Here is a 24,932-nt window from a genome sequence, read left to right as displayed (position 1 = left end):
AGGACGGTATAGTTTAAGATTTAGAAGTTCCATTCTAAAGTACTAGGATTTGTTTTAATGATTAATTACTTCTATAAAACCAAAATGATCTCAAGAATTAACAAAGGGCAAAAAGCACCAGGGTTATAAAATAAATTAGGAGGATTCTATAGTTAAGATTGTGATTGCCCAGTAATCTGGAAAACACAGAGCTTTTAAAGGCAATGGGGCAGACTTTCATAGCTCAGTCTCTGCCCCATGTATCACAATTACTCTGGATGCTCTTTCCACACATATTTAGAGCACCTGAGTCTGGTCTTAGCCATACCAAACCACAGTCTGGGGCTGAGGAAGTGCAACTGTGAATGGGTATTTTTTAAACCACTTTATTGAGGCATGATTGACATACAAAGAGCTGTACATGTTTGATGTATACAACTTGATAAGTTTGAGGAGAAGTATGTACCCATGAAACCAACACCACAATCAGTGCCATCATTATATCCATCACATGCCCTTTGTGTGTGTGCACACGTGTGTGTGTGTGTGTGTGTGTGTGTGTGTGTGTGTGATAAGAACACTTAAAAGATCTATCTTGTCTTCTAACGCTTTCCAGGTGACTTGGGGGGGGCAGTGAAATTACAGAAACAATAATGAAAAGAGACAGTAGACATGTGGCCCTAACAAAGATGGTCACTAGAAATAAAAGTTGAGCTCATTAAATCCAAAACATACAGAATGACTTCTTATTCCAGAAAAGAATAAGAAATTTAGTAGGTGTAGGGCACTGTTATTCATTGAGATAAAAACATCGTATTTTTTCTTAGGAGAATGAGGAATAAACGAAACAAGGAAAAAGGGGGTGAATGACCAAAGGGTGAATATTCTCTTCTGTGTTTACCAGAAGTTATTTTTAGTAAGATGATTTCTGGTAAGAGTTCTAATATCCCAGCAATAGTGTTTAGCTTTCACAGAATCTACTAAAAAAGGAAAACATGGAAAACCAAACGGGTTTTCTGCTAATTCGTAAGGCTAATATTGGATATCTCGAGCCAGCAGTATTTTATTACTATCAACATGTTCAGCAGCTGTGTGCGTGCATGCGCGGTCTAGGCCTCAAATTGTCCTGTTTTCTGGGTTTGCGTCCATCTTTCTCTTGCTTACTTTTCAGCGTCCGTTCTGCTCTGAGAGATGTCTTGTGATTACCCACAATCAACACTTCCATCACCACCACTGGACTGCCAGCTAATAGTAAAGTGACCTAAAAGGCATGTCCTGAGCCCTATATCACACTGTGTTTTGTAGATAAAACTTATAAAATGCATTTCAAAAAACACCAAGCTTACTCACGGGAAAATACAGAGTACCACAGCCTTCAAATATCTGAAGAGACACTGTTAGGCCATTTATGTGTACATACATATTTTAATTTGTGGATTTACTGCTGTTGTTTTCTGCAAACACATAATTTTATCTTATGAATTACATATGAATTTGCAGTAACTCTCCGAAAGTGGGCTTATGGAAGTCATTTTACTCCATGCTATTTTATATAATGAACAAAGCATTGATTTTACATTTGATTAAATAAAATTAGGTATAATTTTTATCTGATCTGGGCATAGAATTAGACTCACAATGGAAAAAAATATTTACGATGTATCGTTAATTTTATCTCATCAAATTTACCCACTCTTACAGCTGTCCAAAGTTCCTCACAATTTTGAATTTTTCTATCAGACGACATATTAACTGAATCTGAAACAATACACTTATTTTAAAAAGTCTCTTTTTAACACCTCTGTGTAGTATGGTGCAAAGTATGCTTATAAACGAGGATTGAAATACATTGGCAGAACAATTTAAATCATCTTCATTTCTTTTAAGTAAATTTGTCTCTGGAATAAGATCTTCCATTTTAAAACTGAAAAGAATGGACAATGGCCTCACAGCATTGCATTCTACAAATAGCTCCCATAGTACTATATGTTAACGACCTTTTTTCTACATAATAAAAATATTCAGGATTTATTGACTAACCGAGGCTGTTAGCTTTTAAGCTTTTATATTCTTTTCCTCTGTAGCTACCTTTTTAAAAATCATAAATCTACAAAGCGGATAAAAATATTATCTGACACAGTATTATAACTTGTTTATAGCTTTTATTTCCATGCACTGAGTTGGTCCGCTACAATTCCTGGTCTCCATCAGAGCTAGCTCCGAAATTTTCCAGACTAATGAACACAATGTTAAAGCAAACAGAGGAAGGTAACCTGGGGTCAAGAACTAGTGGAAACAAATCATTAATAAATAGCAATTTATGTAAGTACATTGTCCTGCTCTCCTAGGAACCTCCGTGTTCATCAGTCCTTCTTTGGGAACTTGAGGATTTTTTTTTTTCATTTTTCCAAAAGCTGCTCACTCTGTTTCCTTGAAACTACACGTGATAAGACTCTGAAGAGTGAAAACATGAATAATAGTATACGCTGATGTTTTTCAGTTGTCACATGTAACTCCCCTCATTCAATTAAAACAAAAAGCCTATTTGCGACTGCTCTCCTTTGCTGCAGATGAACAAAGGAATACTCCTTCACTAATTCTGAAAGTAACTTGTCACAGTGGGGTTCTAAGGCCTAGTCAAATAATTGTCTTAGTGTACTACCTGCTGTGTTCAATATTGAGTGAAAATGGAAGCCAGGCCCTAACTCTAGCTTATTTCACAATTCTTCTGTTATTTAAATGATTTTAGTCAGTTTGGGGAAAGCCAGACCTTTATAAATTAACAGCAGGGAAATACCAAAGGTGTCAGATTGCATATTTATCATCTTTTTCGTGTAATACTTAAATATGTATTAAGAAGTGACTGACATAAATTAGGCAGATTTCAGAAGCCACAGGCCGTGGCTTGTAGAGGACCCCCTTCTGCTTGACATTTCATCCTTGTCAAAGATCAAATTATTTTAATTTAGGCTGCAAATTATAAGGAATGAAGACTTCTTTGTGGGAATTCCCTGTGGTAATCTGACTTTTGTTGTTACTGCTGCTTGTCAGTGTGCAAAAGATATAATATGCATGCAAATAAGGTTAAAAAATATGTACTATCTAATTATCCAGCCAGTACATTCCACTTGAAGACAGTGGGAGGCCTGACACACAGTATGTGTTTGATTCATTGAGGCCTGCAGGGTATTTACACAAGATTACTTTTAATTATGAAATTAATATCTGTTTATCTAGAATATATAGCGGTAAGTGAGTATACACATGAGCAGAATTCTTTAGTAAAAAGAAATCCTCTTAATTTAATACATGAAAAGGAGGAAAAAAATCGCTTGTTTCTAGGGGGAAAAAAGGCATCATCCAGACCTCGGTTTCACCCCCTTTGAAACAAATTGAATGAAAACTTGGCACCTTCTCTAGAATTTGTTTCTAGCCCTGCCAAGTAGACTCAAGATGTGTTGCTTTATTTCACAGTTTTTATATTTTAGTGAACAAGATGCAGTATTAGATTCAGTACGAAGAGGCAAATGTAGAAAAAGAGCTGTTTTTTGTTGGGGTTTTTGTTGTTTTTTTTTTCATTTTGGTGGAGCATTATCTCTTCTAGGTTCAAAAATCATCATTGCCATGAAAAAGAGAAAGATGAAGTCAGTATCAGTGTTTTGTTTTGTTTTGTTTCTGAAATAAGATGCGGTAAATAAAACAGTCCCACCGCAAATATACTTCAGTCTAGGAAATGCATATCCCTAACATGGTTCTCTGTAAGACAGAGTGTTACATATTTGCATCTCTTCTCATATCAGCTTACTTACAGCTGACAAAGGGAGAACGATATCTGGCATACATTTATAATAAGTACCACTTTACCACCTCAAAGCAAATGAATAATTAAATAATAATTCCAAAAACAGAGTATGACCATGCACTCTTCACACATGTCCATCAGTGGAAATGAACAGAAAATTCAAAAAATTAAAAAGTGGCCACTCTGAATATCACAAAGCATCGTCTGTTAGCAAGTTTCATATTTTTTGTAATCAAAATGGTGTTTTCTCACCAGGCAAACAAACAAAAATCTGGCTGATTAATTATTTTCATTTCTCAATCTATTGTTATAGCAGCTATAGAGTAATGGTGGATCGTACATTGCCTCTGCTGTTCTTAGCGTTTCTCTTACTCAGCCTCACCGGTCCTCCATATTCCGTTAGACAACAGTGCCTCTCATTGCCTGTAGCACCGCGCTTGGAACTTAATCTAGTACAAGAAACCATCATTGGCCACTCTGATGTAATTCAGGTCTCTTTGAACTGGTGTTTTTTACTTTATTTTTTCCTCCAAAGTCTACCAAGCCATTTCTTTCTCTCCCCAAACAAGTGAGATCACGAATTATGAATTCTGTTTCCTTACTTTGCCCCAATAGTGGCTTGCAGTGTGTTCTAATGAGGAGGCAGTCATTAAAATTTCTGCCTGAACATTGACCAGACTTTCTAGATTCAACCTCTTTTGTTAACACATGGGAAATTTGTAGCTGGTTATGCAGACACCAATATGTGTCCTTCACAATGGTTTTCTGTAAACAAAGATAGACTGATGATTTAATTTGATTATGTTTAAAGACATGTTTAAATGATAACTGATTAATGTACCAGGCTGCTTTATCTTTTATATTGACATTTAGAGTAGTCATTTAAGTGTTCTCGAAAGGTTTATTTGAATATGACAGGATTTTGTTCTTAAAAACTCCTTTTGACAGATAAGAAAATGCAAAAGAGGAAATCAAGGAAAAAATGATCAAATATCTTACTGTTCCTGTTTTTTTTTTTTTCTTTTTACTGATCAGTGTGATGGAGTACAAATAGATTTAATAAACATCTCCCTGGAAGGAATTGCTATTTTGAATATACCAAGCATGCATGGTGGATCCAATCTTTGGGGAGAGTCTAAGAAAAGACGAAGCCATCGCCGAATAGAGAAAAAAGGGTCTGACAAAAGGACCACACTCACAGATGCGAAAGAATTGAAGTTTGCAAGTCAGGGTAAGTTTTCTCACATTTAATTGTGTTCACTTTCTTCTTAACCTGCTTTTGAAGGCTACTTTAAAATTAAAGAGTTTTCCATTGCACTGTAGTCTATATATTTATGCAGTTATATTTTCCATAGTATCAGATATGTATGTGTGATTAAATTATATCATATTATATTCTAAAATCATATATAAAGTGGCTATGTTTTTCATGGGTTTTTTCCCTTTTATCCTCCTTCTTCAGATTTAATTCTGTTTATTTTCCTTCCCATAGAAAACGAAATACGTGTGGGTATTTAGTGGATAATAATATAAGATATATTGCACATTAAGTTCTGAAATGTGATCATCTTGGTCAGGATGTTTCAGTTGTAAGAAGGGCCTCGTTAAGGCTTTTCTGATGTTGTGTTGCAAGATTTTTTTATTCTTGACTTGGTTCACTCAGCCTGGGACATCCAAGCTATCTTACATTAAGCTGTTGTTCTAAGTACCATCTAGAATGACATGTTTAAATACCCCACAAGAAATCTTGGTTATCTGCAGCTGTTTTTCCAGAAATTTTATAACAGCAATGAGGAGACCTGGGAAACAGATCAAAAAAGACTAGCAACATGGGAGAGAGAATAGCTATAGATCAGGATTTTCAATTTCATTGGAATAGAGGTCACACTTGAACACAACAACTAATTCTTGTTGATAGATTTTATAGGCAAAGATATAAAATTGGTAGTATTCTAATAATCAGTCATGCCCCTATAAATTATGTATATTTCTTTTACTTTTCAGAATCTACCTAATTAATACTATTGATGGCATTCAGACAGCCAAGAAAGTCTCTTGGCCAGCTCAGTGTAGCAAAGACAAAATATGGAGAAGTTGGCCCCTTATGGGCCCAAGAAAAATAAATAAATATATTTAAAACATAAATAACAAAATAAAATGTGAAAATGGTTGATCAGCTTGATAGTGGTAGGGAATAGCTTTATCTTTTGGTGTCTTTGGTGTCTTCAAGTATCTGATTCAGGTTCTTGGAGCCAGCAGTTACTTCTGTTATATGGACTGTAGTGACCATGAGTGTGACAAAGATTGACAGAGAAAGTATTCATTATTATTGCCTTGAAAGAAGTGCTTATTACAACCTGTCAATGACAGAAGCTTTTGAAACACTTTAAATATATAGTAATCTTAAAGAGGTAAATTCTGAAGAGTCATGTAATTTAGTACAAGCAAATTTACACCAACTTAATTAAAATGCTTCATACTCAGAATGAATATAACTATATGGAAACATGGAGAAAAATGTTTTTTTTGAAGGAGAAATGTATAGAAGAAAGGAGTAAGTTTGTGTCATATGAATTTTAAAATGAAGAGAATTAGATATAATTATTATTTCCTAGGGGTTATTGACATTAATATTGTATTTGCATTAAATGTAAGATTAATAGCTTTCTAAGAAGATTAGTAAAACATAGTAATATAGCCCATTATAATTTTAGAAAGTTGTATATGTATCTATAACAATTTCCGGGGTTTTTTTATGTGATCACTACGTAAACTGACATGTCCTTTGCATGTTGATATTCCATATATAAATATGACTTATTCTCAATGTTCAGCTGCCAACTATGTTCACCTATTGAGCTATTGAAGTTTATAAGACTCACGATTATACTCAACCAGGACAAGTGTCTATACATCCCCTAGGGAGCTTCCTGTAGGCTTGCTATTTGCTGTAGACTGTCATTGCCTGTAACTGTACGAAAAGACCTCTCTTCCCATTTTGTCTTCTTACTTAATGTCATGGAACTATTAGGGCTAAGTCTCCATAAATTTGGTAAAGAAGAAACTGGGAACCTGTAGGAATACATTTTTTCTCAGTAGAAAGGTAGGGAAAAAGAGTAGAAATCAGAGTTGAAGGTCATTGTAGGAGCAATAACAGAAGTATGTTCAGAACTGATTTGGCTCAACTTTTTGTTCCCTCTTTTGAAGCCGACGATGCTAGTAGTTTGAATGTAGTTTTATTTCAAGATAAGGAAAATTTCGTCACTAAAAATGACCTTATCAGCATAATATAGAAAACAGACTATAATATATCAACCAATATTTCCTTTTTATTAATTTTATGTTGATTTTTTTTCGTATTGATATATTTGGCAACGGAATAGCCAGACATATCTCAGAATGCTTCTAAGATTTGATTGCAAATGTATTCTCTTAACCCGTAAATGTTACACTTAATAGTAAAGAGGTGAAATTTACTACTTAAAATACCTGCATAGATCCCGTTCCTCAGTGGCACATATTTCTATCATAGGATTTTATCCTCAATATCTTGACACAAAAACAATAGTATTAAATGTGAGAGTCAATCAGTATTTTAAATCTAGATTTATTTTCAAATTTACATAAAATAATTATAAGTATTGACTTTCGAATGAATTATGAAAAATACAGTCTAGTTCAACATGTTTCTTTAGCCCAGACTCACGTTAATATTTTTCACTCTTAGAAAATATGTAAATAAAGAAATAAAAAACTTAGTAATATAATTTCCTTTCAAGAAGTACTTTCTTGAAACATTAACAAACAACTTTTCTATATGCTGCTGCAAGAAATTTGAAGTTTAAACTTAATTTTTTACTATATTGAAATGGATGCTTATTTCCATCAACTTGAGAAAGCTTTCAGTGGGGAACAGAGTGGGGGAAGCATACATAACTAGATTCTTATAATAAAGATAAATTATTTTATTTAGTAGAAGCATTTAAATTAAGAAATAAGTTTACTATTTTTTTTTTCAAGTTAAAAACATGTCATAGACCAAAGGTCTGGGATCAGGTTTTAGAGCATGCAGTCCTCATCTGTATTATGCTGTGCCTGATCTGGGACTCCTGCACAATTAATTTGTTTGCCGTCTTTGAGGATACTTACAGCATAAGATCTTTCATTAATAATTTCACTGGTTGGAAATGTTATGCTTGATTTAATTCAATTTGACCAAAATTATAAGTAATTTATTTAATTACATTATTGTTCTAGCAGAATATTCTAAAACAGTTGGGTGCAATTCTGAAACATATGCAGACTCTTCTAATTCTGTAGATATTTTCTTTGTGGGTTTGTCTTTCGTGTTTGGATTCATTTTTGCTTTTGGAAATACGAATGAGTGTGTTCTATCTAGTCGCATGGTCTCTAAGCACAGTTGGAAAGTAGGCCAAGTAGTTATTCAGTCTGCCTGGCCTTCATCCTCAGTCTTGCCCATGACTTCCAGTTGCTGAGCTGATCTTTGCTTCCCCCTCTTCTGAAGTAAATCTAGGCCTTGGAAAGATGTCTAATAAATTCACTCACATTAATGTATAAATGACTGATTGCAGATGAAAGTAGAGGTATTTGCATTTTAAAAGAAATAAAGGCCTTCAGCTAAACCATTATTTTTCAAACTTTGTTCCATTGAGTTATAACTGCAGCTCTTCAGAGGTTCTGTAAAAACTTGGTTCAAACTAATTATTGCCATATTTTGGAAATATTAAAAAAAACTGTAATAAAAACACATTAACTTGTGCTCTATAAAAACATTTTGTCATATTAATGACTCTAGCATCATTAAATTCAGTTATCAGATAAAAATAACTTCCATCCTCCTCTTGCTCGTCTTCTTCCTTCTCCATAGATAGATAAAAAGATAGATATACATATCTACATACACATTTATATACAAATGCACATGTAAACAAAGTAAGTAAAAACTGTGCCATTAATTAGAAAGTCTGTAGCTCTGCAATGGTCGTTTATAAAATATAGGTCTTTGCATATTTAATGAGGATAATTATACAAATGGGTACATTACCACCACAGTGCATGTGAATCACATGCAATTTAAAGGCCCACAAGCTCAGGTACTTCTGTTTGGATTAACAATAAATGGTACATAACGATCAATGGAAGTGAAAACAAAATGATGATATTTTAAATGAAAATGGAAATGACTTTTTAGAAAAGTTTTTGCTTTGGGGCGCCTGGGTGGCTCAGTCGTTAAGCATCTGCCTTCGGCTCAGGGCATGATCCCAGCGTTCTGGGATCGAGCCCCACATCAGGCTCCTCCGCTATGAGTCTGCTTCTTCCTCTCCACTCCCCCTGCTTGTGTTCCCTCTCTCGCTGGCTGTCTCTCTCTCTGTGTCAAATAAATAAATAAAATATTTAAAAAAAAGAAAAAAATTTTTTTTGCTTGTAGAGAAATTGCATTAGTTAACTACCTCATACAATAGGCCTATATTAGCTTATACATCAAGTGTACTTTCATCAGAGATTTGTGGTATAAATATGCTCACAACTGAAGCTGAAGAGCCTTTTGTATGGTTGAATAACATTCCATTGTGTATATTTATATACCGTCTTTTCTTTATCCATCGATGGATGGACACTTGAGCTGCTTCCGTATCTTGGCTGTTGTAACTAATGCTGCTATAAACATAAGGATGCATGTATCCTAAGAGGACACCTTTGAAAAGTATCTTTTACCCCAACAGTGAGGACCTCTCAAGTAATATGAGTAGTTTTGAGTTATTCTAATGGTTTTAGCTTTGAAGGCCCAAGTCCAAGTATTCCACTTTCCAGAAATGAAAGTAGAATGGTGCCAGACAGCCACATGAGGCGTAAAAAGTTCATAGCATTTACAATCACGTGCATATCTGGATCAGAATATTCTCAGTACCACACAACCAAAACAAAATGTAGAAATCAGTGAAAATAGGGTACCTGTGACACTGCAGCTGTAGATGAGAAAAACTCCATTATTCTCATGGATTGACTATAAAATGTTAGCAAACTGAACCTCAAACATCTATTTGTACAAATAAAATCTAAGTTTTCTCTTTCATTTGTGGATTTTTAAAGTGTTGCTTCATTTGAAAAATTAAAAAAAAAACAAAAAATGTTGACTGCTTTAAAAAGTTTGAAACCACTGAGCAAAAGTAATTATATTCAAGCCCAAGAGTTTCAGATGTTTGCCAGAAGCTACTGGAGACACTGCGTGGGGAGCAGCTGGACTTCCTGCTTGAAACCTCATTAACTAGGTGACTGTCCACCACACATATGGGTACAACTAGCCGGGTACCCGTCATACAAAAGTTTATTTTAAAAACTAATTCACATGTGATATTATCCATCAAATTTACAGTGAGTTCACTCCCATTTACTGATGCTAAGTCTTTTATTTGGGGAGAATTTCCCCGAAGTGCAGCATGCACTCCACTGATGGAAAATTGAAATGGTTTAAACAGTACACAGATGGATATTTTAAGGGTTGGTAGTTTTTATATGTACGATGATAATAATTGTCATCTCTTTATGGGGGAGGAGGCTGGGTTGTTGGTTTTTTTTTTAATGTATAATTTTAACCTCAGTTTTATTTTTGAAACAAATGTATTTAAGCAAAAAATAGGGTAAAAACCAAAACTGAATAATACTACAGGAAGTATTTGAATAAGACGAAGGTTGTGAAGGTGGGACAAGAAAAAGTTTAGAAAGTCACACTAAGCTAACATGACAGCCCTTACCACTTCCTCTCGTTCACATAGCCCTAATTTTGAACATTTATTGTGAACATGCTTTTTCTTCTTCATCCTCTTGCATAAAATTTACTGTGTCTCAGGTCCCCAAGAACAGGCTTCGCCATGGACTTTACACTGCCCACACTCCTCCCCCTCCCTATTTGATGTCCATGCCCTGTGCTAGGGAAGACTAAAACCCCGATTCTTCTTAGAAGCCAGAGGAGAGAGACTATGCATCTGACTGGCTGTCAAGGAATCTCTCTATATCAAATGACTTTATTATTATTTTGTTTTTTGAAAACTCTGAGGTAGTAGGAAGAAGAAAAAGTCTGTCTAAACCAGATTGATCAAAGAGAATAAACGAGTTGGTATCTGTGAAAACTTGGCAAAACTTGAATTTCTTTTGCCTCTGAAGATAAATAAGGTTATTGGCTCTTTTGTCTCTGTCTTTAAAACGGGGATGGTGAGTTCTGGAAGAGCTGAGATTCATCTACGTGCTCTGTGAGTTGTATTACCTGGATAAGTACACAAATAGCATTTAAACAGTAAGACCCTGACTTTCTATGCCCTGTAGAATTACACTTCTCTGAAAGTTGATGGTAAGGACATTTTCCATCCATTATCAATTTTTCTAGACATTTCCATGGGTTATTTGGGGTAATTTAGAAGGCAGTGTTTTAAGTTGTCTAAATATAAACTGCAACATTCATTTTAGAACTGTAGATGATGTATTTGGCATTCAAACACCGGCAAGCAGAACAATTTCCAAGCATTTAAATTCAGTGGTTAAATCAATTAAATTTAGAAACAAGAAAAGGATTTCATGCTGCATTATTATACCTGGATCTTAAAATTGTTGAAAGAAGATTATGGCATTTGAGATGTTACATTTCACAAAAATATATGCATATACTGATACCATGATAATTTTATTGGTTGAAAATAGATAAATCCAAACATTTGCTATCTAGTAGTAACCTTTAAGGAGATGTCTCAAATGAGTTCCTAATTGTATGTTTTCATACTACCTCCTTTGAAAATTTCCAGCAGTGGCTAATGCAAATAATATCACCTACTTAATAAAACTATCTAAATATCAAAGTTTCTGTTTGCAGTTGAATATTGAATCATACACCTGGATGTCTTAATGTGATAGCTCTCTATTTTTACAAAAGACATGCTTTTAAAGCATAGGACAGTAATAAAGAATTAAGGGATATAAAACGCATTTCTTGTATGGAAAAATAGATATGTATTTTTGAAATATAAGACTGTGTACTCTTATCTTTGGCCTAGCTGTCCTATAAAAGCATATATATTATGAAGAAGTATTTATGAAATTCCTGTTTGTCATGACACTATAAGACTACAGAGAAACTGCTAGCCTCCTAGAAATTTGGATATCAGAAACCATAAATATGAGTAAATTATTATTTATGAACGATTGAAACATCAGATGGCAGTCTTTAGAACCAGCATCATTGCCCTTTTTTTCCCATGTTCAACAGTCAGATTTTTCAAAATCTGATATGCAGTATGCTGGAAACAAAGTCTGGCGTGTAGTAAAATTCTAGGAACAAAATCTGACATGCAGTATAATTCTAGACTTCTTATAGTAAAATTGGTTAAGTCCACAAAATCATTTCAATATAAACAGACAAGTAATCATTTAAACATGAAAGTGGTGTTTTCTAATACATAAATGAGATCATTGCTATTTAGGGTTTATTCTGGAAAACAAATTGAAAGGGGAAAATGGAGAAAATCCAAATAATAGGTAGGTAGGAAAAGTCAGAACAAGGAGCAACTTGCTTCCACCTAATGAATCTGGGAAAACTTGAAACAAATTAGATTTTTGTAGCAGTTACATTTTGAAAAATATATGAGCTGGCAATCAATCTAGTAAATGCAAAAGGAAGAAAGGGATTTGTTTATTTGAGGTTTTAAATCAAAGCTCAGCTGTTACCTTCTCTGACTTCTGAGGCTGAATACCTTCTTTATTTTCAAATGCTAATGCTATCCTGATACCCTTCTACATTTCTAGCTATTGATTTTAATTGCAACTTCAGAGAAAGATGGAAAATATAAATGCTCTAATGGGTCATTTTCTCTACGATGTTGATGTCTAATATCAGTGATGAAAGGACCATCTTATTTGTTTCTGTGACATAGTATCCAATCCTGAGTCTGTTGAAAACAATAGCAGGTCATCTACCCAGGCTAAGGATGAATTATAATTCTAAGTAAATTTAACTTACGCAGTGATGGAAATATAAAATATATTTCCAAGTTAAATAAATATTGACTGATTGATTATGTAAGCCTCAACTAATTAAATAACACTTGTAGAGCTTGCCTTCAAGTAGTAGTGACATAAAGTTCCCAAATATGAGGCCATTCTTAGTAGTTTCCTAATTATAAAGCTCTATAGTAATCTTGCCATTTGACAATGATAATTTAAAGCTCATGTAATGGACGTGCCCCAGGGAACCTAAAATAATTTTTCCTGTAATCAGGATATATGGCAATAAGTTAGGGAGAGTTTTTAAAGAATAACAAACATGAAAGAACTATCAAAGAGATATAAAACCAACTACAAAAGTTGTTAAACATGAGTCATGGTTCCTTTTTTTTTTATTTGTATTAAAAATCATGTTTTCTTTTCCATCAAAATAGAAAATAATAACCCAGAAAAACTAATCTCATTGAGAATGAAATTTCAATTGCACCATCTTGTGGAATGACACCTTATTTAAAGATTTCAAGTCATACCAGCAGTGATATTAAACTTGCATTTTGCCTTTCTTTATTTATAAGTATTTTTTCTAGTTACCTTAATGGATGTGAGGAAACCACAACAATCTGTCACCTGGTTCTCCTTGCACTCATTTCTTAACTACCAAAGGGTGGCATAGGGGGTCCATTAGGGAGCAAAGAGACCTTTTTCTTGAAAAGAGTCGAATTCCACCACCTACTTAATTGTCTTTGAGCTGTATGAATTTGAGTTAACCAAAGCAACTAACCACTGAAGTTCCATTGCCATGAATTTAGTTTTCATCAATAAAGTCTCGTATTATATAGAGCTAGTTAACATATCAATAGTAATTTATTGGACATTATCCAGTGAACTATTTTTGTGGAAATTGATAGAGATTCATATAGATTATCATTCCCTCCACTCTGGATAATTATTCTCCTGGCTTAATAAAAATATTTCTGTTGTTCTTTTGGTAAACTATGGATTTATAAACTATTTTGGTGTCTATTTTAGGCAGTGTCTGTTGGCTGCTATCAGTAAAACTATTACTCAGAGTAAGGTAAAAATTGAGGCCTAAATGTTATAAGGTGGCAGTCATTTGAAATAAGACTAATAATCTCCATGGATAAACATGACTAATTTAAATGAGCCCTAGGGAATTTTTTTAGAAAGTTCAAATGCCTGATGAATGCTGCACTGTTATTCTAATTATCTCGTAATATGGCATAAAATAACAATCTCATTTCATTCTTTTATTTACAAAGCTGCTCCCATTATCATTATATTTTACATGTTCAAGCTCTGAAAGATTGCTTCTCGTTGAGAGATTCATTAAAAGAGAATAATTATATTATATTTCACAGATTGGCTGAAAGAAAATGTATCTTTGAACAATTCCATTTCCCTGAACAGTTGTTCATTTCAAGGTGGAAGACAGGTCTATTAAGTACCTTCTACCCTTTTTAAACATGTCAAAGCTAACCATTAATACTGAAATTAGTAATTTGGTTCTGATTTAATGAAAGAATCAGCTGCTATTTGTAGAACTCAATTTCTGTGGCTGAGAGAAACACAGTGTTTTCAAAATATTGAATAACGAAATATATTTAAGAATCTTTTTATGCACAATGATTTAAATTCATGTCTTTTCTGATGCTTAAAGCCCTTAGCATACTGACTTTTTTCCCTACTGATGATGCTTGAGAATATGTACTTCTCCATCCAAAAAGCTACATAAGACATTTTCTAAGTTTGTGGCATTCACATTTTCAGAGTATCTTGTTAGATGAATAGTAAGAGATAGAAAATCAACCAATAACGAACATTTAGTTTTCAAGTTTACTGCAAGAAAGGTTCATGGGATTTGTAATTAAATGCCTTTTCAAAATAAAAAAGAGAGTCATGCACAGAAATGTAACGTCAGTAAAAATTAGGCCTGATAGAAGTCACTTCATATTTAAACATGTTGGTGTTGTGAAAAAAGCTATCCATGGTCACGTGCAAGTAAATACCTTAACTCTTATCTTAACGCTCTCTGGTAAATAATTAAGCAGTAATGAAATAATATATTAATCATTAATGGTTTTGCCAAGCTTTGCGCACTTGATTACAAGCACTTTCTTCCCTAAGAGTCCTTACATTATAGTCTTTTCTTAACATAGCCCTGCCAGCTCACTCAAATAGAAGTACCAGGCTATCTAGTGTGCAGAGTGGGAAGCAAGGAAAGGAGTCAACCCATCTTTTACCCAGAATAAAAGTATAAAAAATGTTATTTGATTTTTAAAAGACAGTAATTGTATCAAATTTAAATACCAATTTTAAATGTGTGTAGGATTTGAAGAGCTCTGAGAGATATGAAATGCATTAACTGTATCATTTTAAAAGTGTGTAACTAAAATATGCTGACATATTAGCAGTGCTGTTTTGAGTCAGAGGTTGAGTCTGAGGTTTTGTACAGTTTTGTAGTTAAGTGTTTCTGAATTCTTCATAAATGTGTTTTCTGTCTTTTTATTAATGAAATATATTTCTTCTGAAGGAATTCTATAAGGTCTTTATCTTACTTGTCGTCTTAAAATAGATCAGTTTAGATCTCTGTTGCATTTCTTGTTTTTCATTTTTGCTGTTTGGCTTCTGAATATTTTATATGTTACCTTTGTAAACTTTTCATCCAAATGTTCATACAGAAGTCAACAATTAAAAAGGACCTATAACAGTTGATTTCATTCTTGAAGAAGGGAATGAATATGGTGTGGTAGATTTATGCTAGATCCTGAAATTTATGGTATTTATGGTAGATCCTGAAATTTAACTTCCTTTGTAAATCAAGAAACTATTCAGTTATCCAAAATATTGCAAACAAACAAAACAAATGCATTAGTTGAGGCATAAAAGTTGAATTAAACTAAACAACAATCTGACATTTTAAATCTCTCCGATGGGGGTCTAATAAATCAGGATATTTACTAGCGAGTACTCACAGAAATTGCCTTTATCTGTTACGTGCTGTGACACAGTTGGTGTGTAAGTGTCTGTGTGTCTGTATGTGCGTGTATGTGTGTGCATTTATACTGAATTCGTTTTTGGGGAAAGAATAATGGGCATGCAGATTACAAAATGATGCATGGTAGAAAAACATCACTTGAACACATTATTTTGGAAGTTCCAATCAGAAAACTAGGGAACCAAAGGAAGCATTGCTTTAGGAGGAAGGAAGTTAAGTTTTATTTTTGTTTTAATAGAGAAGAGAGAGTGATAGTACAAAATGTTCTCTAAACATTTTCCCAGGGAAGTGCAAATCATTATCCCAAGAGAAGAGGAGGATGAAAATAGGTAGAAGGGAATTCCCTTTTTTCTCTTCCTTTCCTTCTACTACATGTCATCCGTAGAGAATAATGCACTCTTCGCATTTCATCATTCTTCCTCCTCCCCATGAGAGAGCCCATCTTAGAATGATCCTGCCCCAGCACGTAAACAACTTACTCCCTTGATTGGCCCTTGTAGCAAATCTATACCTACTCATGGGTCAGAACACAGTAGCTTCTGAAGGTCTCTAGGAAAATTTTGTTCCGATACTGTAATGACTGTGTGATACTTTTTTTGCATTTTAAAACTGAGCTATACTTGACATACAGTACTGTGTAAGCTTAAGTTATACCGCTTGTTCATTTGATACACATATATTTCAGTATGATTACCACTGTAGAGTTAGCTAACACCTCTGTCACATTAAATAATTAAGATCCAGTCTTTTAGCAACTTTGAAGTTTATAGGATGTACTGTTGAGTATGCAGTAGTGATTTTTCTCTCTCTTTTTGTTCTCTATCTTCCTATGATAAAAAGAAGTTATATTCCATGAGAAGAAAAGAAACAAAGACATTAGTATCACAGCAGTTGTGGGTCTTACACAGAATTCTCATCTTTAGGTTGTCTTCTTCCTATTTTCTTTTCAAGTCAGCAACCTCTGAAAGGCAGAGACTTTTGACAGGGACATTGAAAGCCAGTGAATTTCTTGAGGCTGGCTTCAGTTTCTAGCTTTAAGTTCAGTGGGTGCATGGCTGTCACAAGTCCTTTGGAAAAAAGAGAAAGAAATTCATGCTCTCAGACCGGTTATTAACTTAGCCATGTCTGTTTCCTAACCTGCGTAAATGGAGATGATGGTTTCTGATTTGTTTTTGTTTTTGTTTTTACCGTATAGGGTGATTTGTACATTTCAATACAGTGCAAATAATTTATTGTAGAAATATAAGATGGCCTTATTTTTATTTCATCAACTTAAAAATATGCACAAGACTATCCCTAGAATTAGTGTGAAGCACTTCTAACATTTGGCCCACATTCATGAGAGAGGAGGCAAAGGTTAAGTGGTCATTCTCCACCTGTGGAACCAGTAACCCTTCTAAGAATGAATTCCAACACCACAAAATTTTAAATAAATAGGATCTTTATTTCAGATCATGACAAATGTTTCCTTTTCTGAAAAACTGCATTATGATTAAGAAGTGGAGTTCTCAATACTTGAAATCTTTAAACGAGATCTGCTGAGAAATAAGGTACTAACCGCATTCGGAGCCACCTTTGAATTAAATTAAAAGTTATTTATCATCCCTTCCCAAGAAAGGCACAATTCCTATTAGAATGTTCATACCAGTAGAAGTTGATTTAAAATACAGTTGACTCTTCCCAGGTGTTAGAATGAGTGAAATATGTAACTGATGCAAGTCAGATGAGTTTCTTCCTGTCTACTCATTCGTTACTTTCTTCCTCCTGGTGAATCATGGAATACATTGTTTACTTTCTGCATTCCCTTTGCTTGTACAATCTTTCTTACAAAGATTGTAAAATTGTGTGGCCATAGTCCTGATTCCTTGGGAGACTCATAAGCCAGTTGCCCATGACCACTTCTCATTGGTTTTGCAGCAAAGACCAAGTCACCGTAGCAACCAGTCCGGATTGTGCCTGCTGCTCTTGAATTTCTGTTTCCCTCTTGGAGGTACAAAGCATTACTTGTGATTCACCACGAACTTTGTAAGAGCCCTTTCTAAAGTACACTGTACTGGAAAGCACAAGCTGCCTAACAAATGAATGACCTTGTGAGGTGCTGCCTGCTGGGGTGGAAATAAATTGTAAGGGAGGACAGGGGACAGGTCATGGGCCCTAGCAAGGCTGCAAAACTCTTTTCAAACTGGCGCTGACTGTGTGCCAATAGATGTGGCAATAACTGTCAACAAGACTTACGGTCCTTGAAGATAGACTCCGTAAGAAGGGAAGGTTGAAGGAGTTCTATGATTTTGTTCAAGTTTAGTGCCTCGTGCTTTTGAACGACTCTTCCTAGGTGGTAGAGATGCAGTCTCGTGGCAGGTCATCACAGTTCTCAGGGAAGCCTTCTGCATGGTCTCGAGACTTTGCATTTTTATTTTATTGTTCTTGCATATGTTGTTTTATTGTTGATGGTAATGTTGATGCTACTATTAAATTAAAAAAGGAAAAAATCTCACAGAGAGTGTAGGATGTCTAGGTTCTCATAAAATGTAGAAAGTATAATCATTGTTCATATTCTTTTGCCATCTCAGGGTAAGTTTCAGTTGCCTCACATGTCATTGCCTGCCCTTCCTGGACAACCTATAGTAGATGATGTGTTTGAGAGTAATATGTCCCTTCAGAAAATGATTTGCTGTTGTTCTTTTTCCATTATTGCTGGTGTCATCTCTTAAATCTAGCATTATCTCTCTGAAAACCCTTCATATGTACATATAAAATATGCATATAACTCATAAATGATCAGTGAATAAGCAGATTATGCTTAATTAACCCCCCTTTTTTTCTCAACCTGTTTTCTTGACTAACTGTTGGTTTCTGTCTTCATTCAGAATTGTGTGGGAAGGGCAAAACTTTAAAGATTGAACAAAATGATGCCCACCTCTTAAAGTGAGCAAATTGATTACCCTCATTTTAAGTCTTTTTTCCCTAAGGATAGTAGGTAGGGGATTTTAAACCATTTTACAATGTGCTATGTGTATATAATGGACAGATAACAAAGACCAGTCATGTTAAGACAGAAATGTCAACCTACACATAAGTCACTCATTCAGTAGCTTAATATGGGGGCAGCCAATGCGCTTTGTGGTTGCTTTCCTCACTCACTCCTTCTATCCAGTTGGCCTCTTTGTTGCTCATCAAATACACCAAGCGTGATACCGCCTCGCCTCAGAGTCTTTGCAGTGGTGTTCCCTCTCTTTGGAATGTTTTTACCTCAGATCTTCGTGTAGTTTCACATGGCTTCTCGCTTGCTTTTTTCAGGTCACTGTGAAAATATGCTCTCCTGGGAGAGACTTTCCCTGATCATTTTTTTAAAATGTCATGAATTCCCTCCTATCCCCTAATCCCCCTCCCACTATGTGTTATCCTTTTTAAAAACTTGAGCCCTTTAATGAACTCTCATATTTGCGCAGAAAAGTGCACGTGTCATATATGTACAGTTGATGCGTTCTGACAAAGTGAACACATCTATTGAACTGCTCTCCCAGATCGAGAACTAGAACACCCACACCGCAGAAGCACCCATCCCCTAGCACACGCCCTACTTCTGAGTTCTATTGCTATGAAATGTTCTGCTGGGTTTTGAATTTTATATAAACAGAATTACATAGCATATATTCATTTATGTCTGGCTTGTTTAATTTCATATTTTCATTACTCGGTAGGATCCATTATATGAGTATACAGTTGTTGTGTTGTTTTGTTTTGTTTTTTCCAGCATGGAGCTATTTTAAATTCTACCACTGTAAACATGATGGTACAGGTCTTTGGTTGTGTATATGTATTTCTTCTGGGTATAGAGTGAAAAAAGAAAATTTCTGGGGCATGGCATACATGTATGTCCAATTTTCTTATACTGCTAAAAGTGGTTGTACGGATTTACACTCCAGCCAGTGGTATATGAGGCTTCCAGATGATCCATATCCTCAGCAACACTTTGGATGATGAGTCTTTTAAATTTAGCCGTTCTAGTTTATTGTGGTTTTTTTTTTTTTTAAGATTTTATTTATTTGACAGAGATAGAGACAGCCAGTGAGAGAGGGAACACAAGCAGGGGGAGCGGGAGAGGAAGAAGCAGGCTCATAGCTGAAGAGCCTGATGTGGGGCTCGATCCCATAACGCCGGGATCACGCCCTGAGCCGAAGGCAGGTGTTTAACCGCTGTGCCACCCAGGCGCCCCTAGTTTATTGTGTTTTAAATACACAGGCTACTGATGGCTAATGAGCTGGGGTACTGTTTTATGTGACTGGGTTACTGGATATCCTCTTTTTTGAAATGTATGCCAAAATCTTTTGTCTATTTTTTTTAATTGGCTTTATCCATATCTATTTATCTAAATATCTATTTGTATTTGAAAGAACTAGAGTCTTTATGGCTCTGTGGGTTGCAACTATCTTCTCCCACTTTGCCTTGCCTTTGTTAATAGCAATTTGAAAAGCACATCTTAATTTTATTCAAGTCCAGTGTATCAATTTATTCCTTTTTGATATTTGCTTTTAAATCTGTAGTTTCTCCTTTAAATTTTTTAGCATCTCCTGTGTTATTTCCGAGACGCTTTATTTAACTTCAACTTTTTTTTTAAAGATTTTATTTATTTTATTTGTTAGAGAGAGAGCAAGAGCACAAGCAGGGGAATGGCAGGCAGAGGGAGAAGCAGACTCCCTGCCTAGCAAGGAGCCTGATGTGGGGCTCGATCCCAGGACCCCGGCATCATGACCTGAACCTAAAGCAGATGCTTAACTGACTGAGCCACCCAGGCATCCTAACTTTAGCTTTTAAAAGAAATTGATTTTTGAGCATGGTATAATATCCAGAACAGGAATATTATTTGTCAGATCATTCAATTTGCATAGCACTGATTACTGAAAAAGTTCCTACCCCACTTATTACTGGTAACATAATCTTGATTCAAATGTTCATTTGGTGTTGATTTATTTCTGGATTCTCTGTTCTGCACTAAAATTAGGCAAACTTTTTCTATAATGTCAGATATTAAATATTTTAAGCTTTGGGGTCATATGCTCTCTGTTGTACCTACTCCACTCCATCACATTAGCACAAAAGCTATCAGAGATAAGACCTAAATGGCTGTGTTCTGATAAAACTTTACTTAAAAAGCAGGCAGCAGGCCAGATTTGGGCCAAGGCCACAGTTTCCTGAGACAGCTCAACGCCATTGGTCTATTTATCAATCCTAATGCTGATCTGCACTGTCCTAATTGCTGTTTAATTCTTCAGGAACATATCCTTTACATTTTTCTGACACATTTTAGAATCAGCTTTTTAATTTCTCCCCTCTAAAAAAATAAATAACTGCAGAGATTTTGATTGGAATTACATTGATGATTTAGGGAAAATTGACATCTTGACAGTTTGTGCTTTTCAGTTCAGAACATGGTGTACCTTTGCATTTATTTAGGTCTTTCTTAATTTCTCATGATACTGATTTATAGTTTTCTCTGTAGTAGTCTTATGCCTAGATACTTGACATTTTTGTATGCTATTCTAGATAACATATTTTCCAGCATTTACTTTGTAATTGTCCTTTGCCATCATACAGATACAAAACTTCCTAAAGCCAGTTATCAGTGGATTTTAAATATATGTAATCATGTCATATATGAGTGATGAAAGTTTTTTTTTTCTTTTTCCGCTCTTAACACCGTGTCATCATTTTTCTTTTTCTTATTTCCCTAGCTAATGTTTCCAATACAGTGCTGAATACAAGTGGTGATAGTGGACATTAATAGGCGGGAGGATAGATTTCAGTATTTCACTGTTCATCTGATGTTTCCCGTGTACTTTTATAAATACACTTTAGCAGATTAACGATTTCCCCTTTAAGTTTACTGAGTTTCTAGTACAAATGGGTGTTGAATTTTACCAGATTCTTGTTTTATATCTATTGAGAAAACCATACAAATTTTCTTTTCCGTTCTGTGAATGTGGTGAATTGCCTTGCTTATTATTTATTTAGTTATGTAGTTGTTTATTTTTAAATTTTAAGGCAATTGTGTATTCCTTAAATAAGTCCAATTTGGCATGATGTATTATCTTCCTTACACACCACAGGCTTGAGTTTACTAATAATAGATTTAGAATTTTTACATCGATTTTCCTGAGAATTATCAGTAATTATTTTTCTTATGGTATCGTCATTAGGTTTAGTTAACAAGGTTAACTAAAGTTATTGTGCTGGCCTCAAAATACAAGTTAGAGAGTATACAATCATAAAGTGTTCTCTGAAGCCATTTACACTCAAGATTTTCTTTTTGGGAAGGTTTAAAAAGTCAATTACTTTAAAAATGTATTTAACACTATATAAAAAGTCAGTTACTTTAAAGTATATTTAACACTGTATAAATTTCCATATTTTCTCTTGTTTCACTTTTGGAAAGCATTGTTTTTCTAGGAATCTGTGCTATGTGCATTTTTAAACCTGTTGCCATAAAATTGTTCCAGGTAACCTCTTACTTTCTCATTAATATCAGTATTATATGTATTGATGCAGCTTTTTATTACTTTTATTTGTAATATGTTTTTCTTCCTCCTATTTTCTTTGGTTTTAGTGTGCTCTTCTTTTTCTAACTTCTTGAGTTGGGTACTTAGCTCACTGACTTTAGCTGTTTTTCTTTTTAAGTATATACATTGATGGCTCTGCATTGCCTTCTAAACTTGCCTTTACTTTAGTGCGTTCCCTCCGATTTTGATATTGTTTTATTGTTCTATTATCTTATTGTAATTTGACTTCTTTTTTGATCCATGAGTTGCCAAATATCGCATTGCTTTATTTCTAATAGTTTGGATAACTTTTTGCTGTTTGTCATTGATTTCTAGCTTAGTATCACTGTGATCAGAAGTGGCTGTAAGTGATTTCAGTCTTTCAAAATGTGATCAGGCTTGCTTTATAGTCCAGCACGTGGTCAATCAGTAGTTCATGTCGCTGTGCTCGCCAAAGCTTTTTGAACTATACTGACTTTGATCAGTTATGAATGAAGGTATTTTCTCATTATGATGGTGTCTTAATATATTTCTTATAGTTCTGTCAGTTTCTGTTTAATTTATGCCAATGCTATGTTTTAGATGCGTATATGTTTTGGAATGCATATCTAGAATGGTTGGGGTTTTTGGGGTTTTGTTTTGTTTTTTTGGTATAATCCTTTTATCATTACGATACATCCCTCTTTATCTATAGTGATCTTTCTTACTTAAGACTATTTTGTCTTATATTAGCATAGTGGGGCCAGGTTTATTTGATTATCCTTGCATTGTAAATCCTTCTCTATCCTTTATTGTTTTTTATATCATGTTAAGGTGTATCTCTTATGGGCCTCCTATGGTTAGGTTTGTTTTTCCAACAAGACTGACAATAATATTACGAAGTATTTAGTCCATTCATATTTAATATAATTATTGAGATTTCTACCATCTTTTAATATTTTTTAATCTTTTTTATCTTTTTATATTACTTTTCCTCTCGTATTTCATCTACTTTTGGATTAAAAAAGTATTTTAATTATTCCATTTTCCTCTTTTGTCTTTTTGATTATAGATTTGTTGGCAACATTGATATCATTGATTTATAGAAGTCCAAAATATATCCGTATTTTTTTTTACTATCACCTGAGTTGTATGATATTTTTGTCATATTTAATTATTCATATGTCATAAAACACTATTATTTTTATCAATCTCCCTATACTTTTATCAGCATATTTCCTGGAATTCAAGTATACTGTGTCTTAGATTGGATTCCTTGGACACTGTGAAACAGAGATTCATGCAGAAGGTTTATTGGAGAAGAGTTTCAGAAGTAGCACCTTCAAGGATGAGGAAATCAAGTTTGGGAAGGTAGAGAAGCAGATCCACGAAGGCATCACAGCTGAGGCCTCAGAGTGATCCTCCTGGACCTGAGACAACCCTTTAGAGTTGTCCCAAATTGAGTCAAGATGATTAAGCTTTTGAATATTTTCTTTTTATTTTCTCTCTCTTCCACCCCCGCCCCCGTGATGCTATACTGTTAAGAACAACCTTTTCTAATTACAGGTGTTTAATTTCCTATTAACATTTAGTCACACAGATCTTAGGGCTTCCAGGCATTAAAATGATGTGCTGAGTGAGTGAAGAGAGGGGAGGAGAGAGCAGATACATTCTTAGTATTTACTTAGTTTCAAACACTGTGCTAGGTGTTAGCCTTCCGATGAGGTAGGCATGTCCATCTTAATCTTAAGGACTTCATATTAAATTTAAGCTTGAAAGGAAATATATAAGTTAGGCAAGATGTAAGATGCTGTAACAATGAGGTCCCAAAAGTATAGGGTTCCTACAGATTAGAAGTTTATTTCTCTCTCACATAACTGTTCTTAAATAGGCAGTTTAGGATTAGTAGGTGACTCTGTCATCCTCAAGATGATGCTTCCGTTTCTGACTTCAGGAGAGCTGCCCCCTCTGCTGCCACTGTGTTTACATCCCAGACAGCAAAGTCAGGGAAAGACTAGATGATCTTTTCTTTTAATGGCATAATCCAGAAGTGCTACATATCGTTTTTGCTCATGTCCCTAAAATAGCAATGATTTAAATAGTATGGAAGTTTATTTCTCTTTCATGTAACAGTCTGAAGGTAAGCAGCCCAAGGGCTTCCACAGTGTCAGGAACCACATTTCTTCTTGTCATTCCATTATCCCCCAGTGTTTGCCATCATATACATGGCAGATGGTAGAAGGACCTCCTGAATTCACTTGTCAGCCAACAGAACTAGAAGAAAGGAGAGGAGACCTCTTTTCTTGTTCTGACTGTAATTCTAGAAATGTTCATATTACTTCTGCTCTTATCCCATTGGCCAGAATTTGGTTACATGGCCAAAACTGGCTGTAAGAGAAGCTGGGAATTGTGCCTAGCTAAAACACTCTCTGTCATAGGAAGCCATTGTAGGGATTTGTGCAAGGCAGTGATACAATCTAATTTTTCAAAAGTTAATGTGAATGCTAAAGAGAAGTAGACTCAGAAGAGTAGGCACAAGAGTAGAAGCAGAAAAACCTGAGAGATAAAGGCAGCTTGGTCTAGGGTGGTAGCAGCGGAGGTGGTGAGAAGT

General features: G+C 34.7%; 1 protein-coding gene across 11 annotated transcripts in view; it reads left to right on the top strand.

Annotated features, from left to right (window-relative positions):
- DGKB (diacylglycerol kinase beta) overlaps positions 1–24,932 on the top strand; it is an 863,998-nt gene that overhangs the window by 687,757 nt on the left and 151,309 nt on the right. For all 11 annotated transcript variants that reach the window (XM_057304222.1, XM_057304226.1, XM_057304221.1 and 8 more), the window contains one exon: positions 4,817–5,012. In XM_057304222.1, the coding sequence (XP_057160205.1) occupies positions 4,817–5,012 (196 nt within the window). The remainder of the gene's footprint in view (positions 1–4,816; positions 5,013–24,932) is intronic.

Source organism: Ursus arctos, unplaced genomic scaffold (assembly GCF_023065955.2).
Source record: "Ursus arctos isolate Adak ecotype North America unplaced genomic scaffold, UrsArc2.0 scaffold_3, whole genome shotgun sequence".
Taxonomy (NCBI): domain Eukaryota; kingdom Metazoa; phylum Chordata; class Mammalia; order Carnivora; family Ursidae; genus Ursus; species Ursus arctos.
Note: the sequence above shows the minus strand (reverse complement) of the source record. Positions and strands in the feature narration are given on the sequence as shown.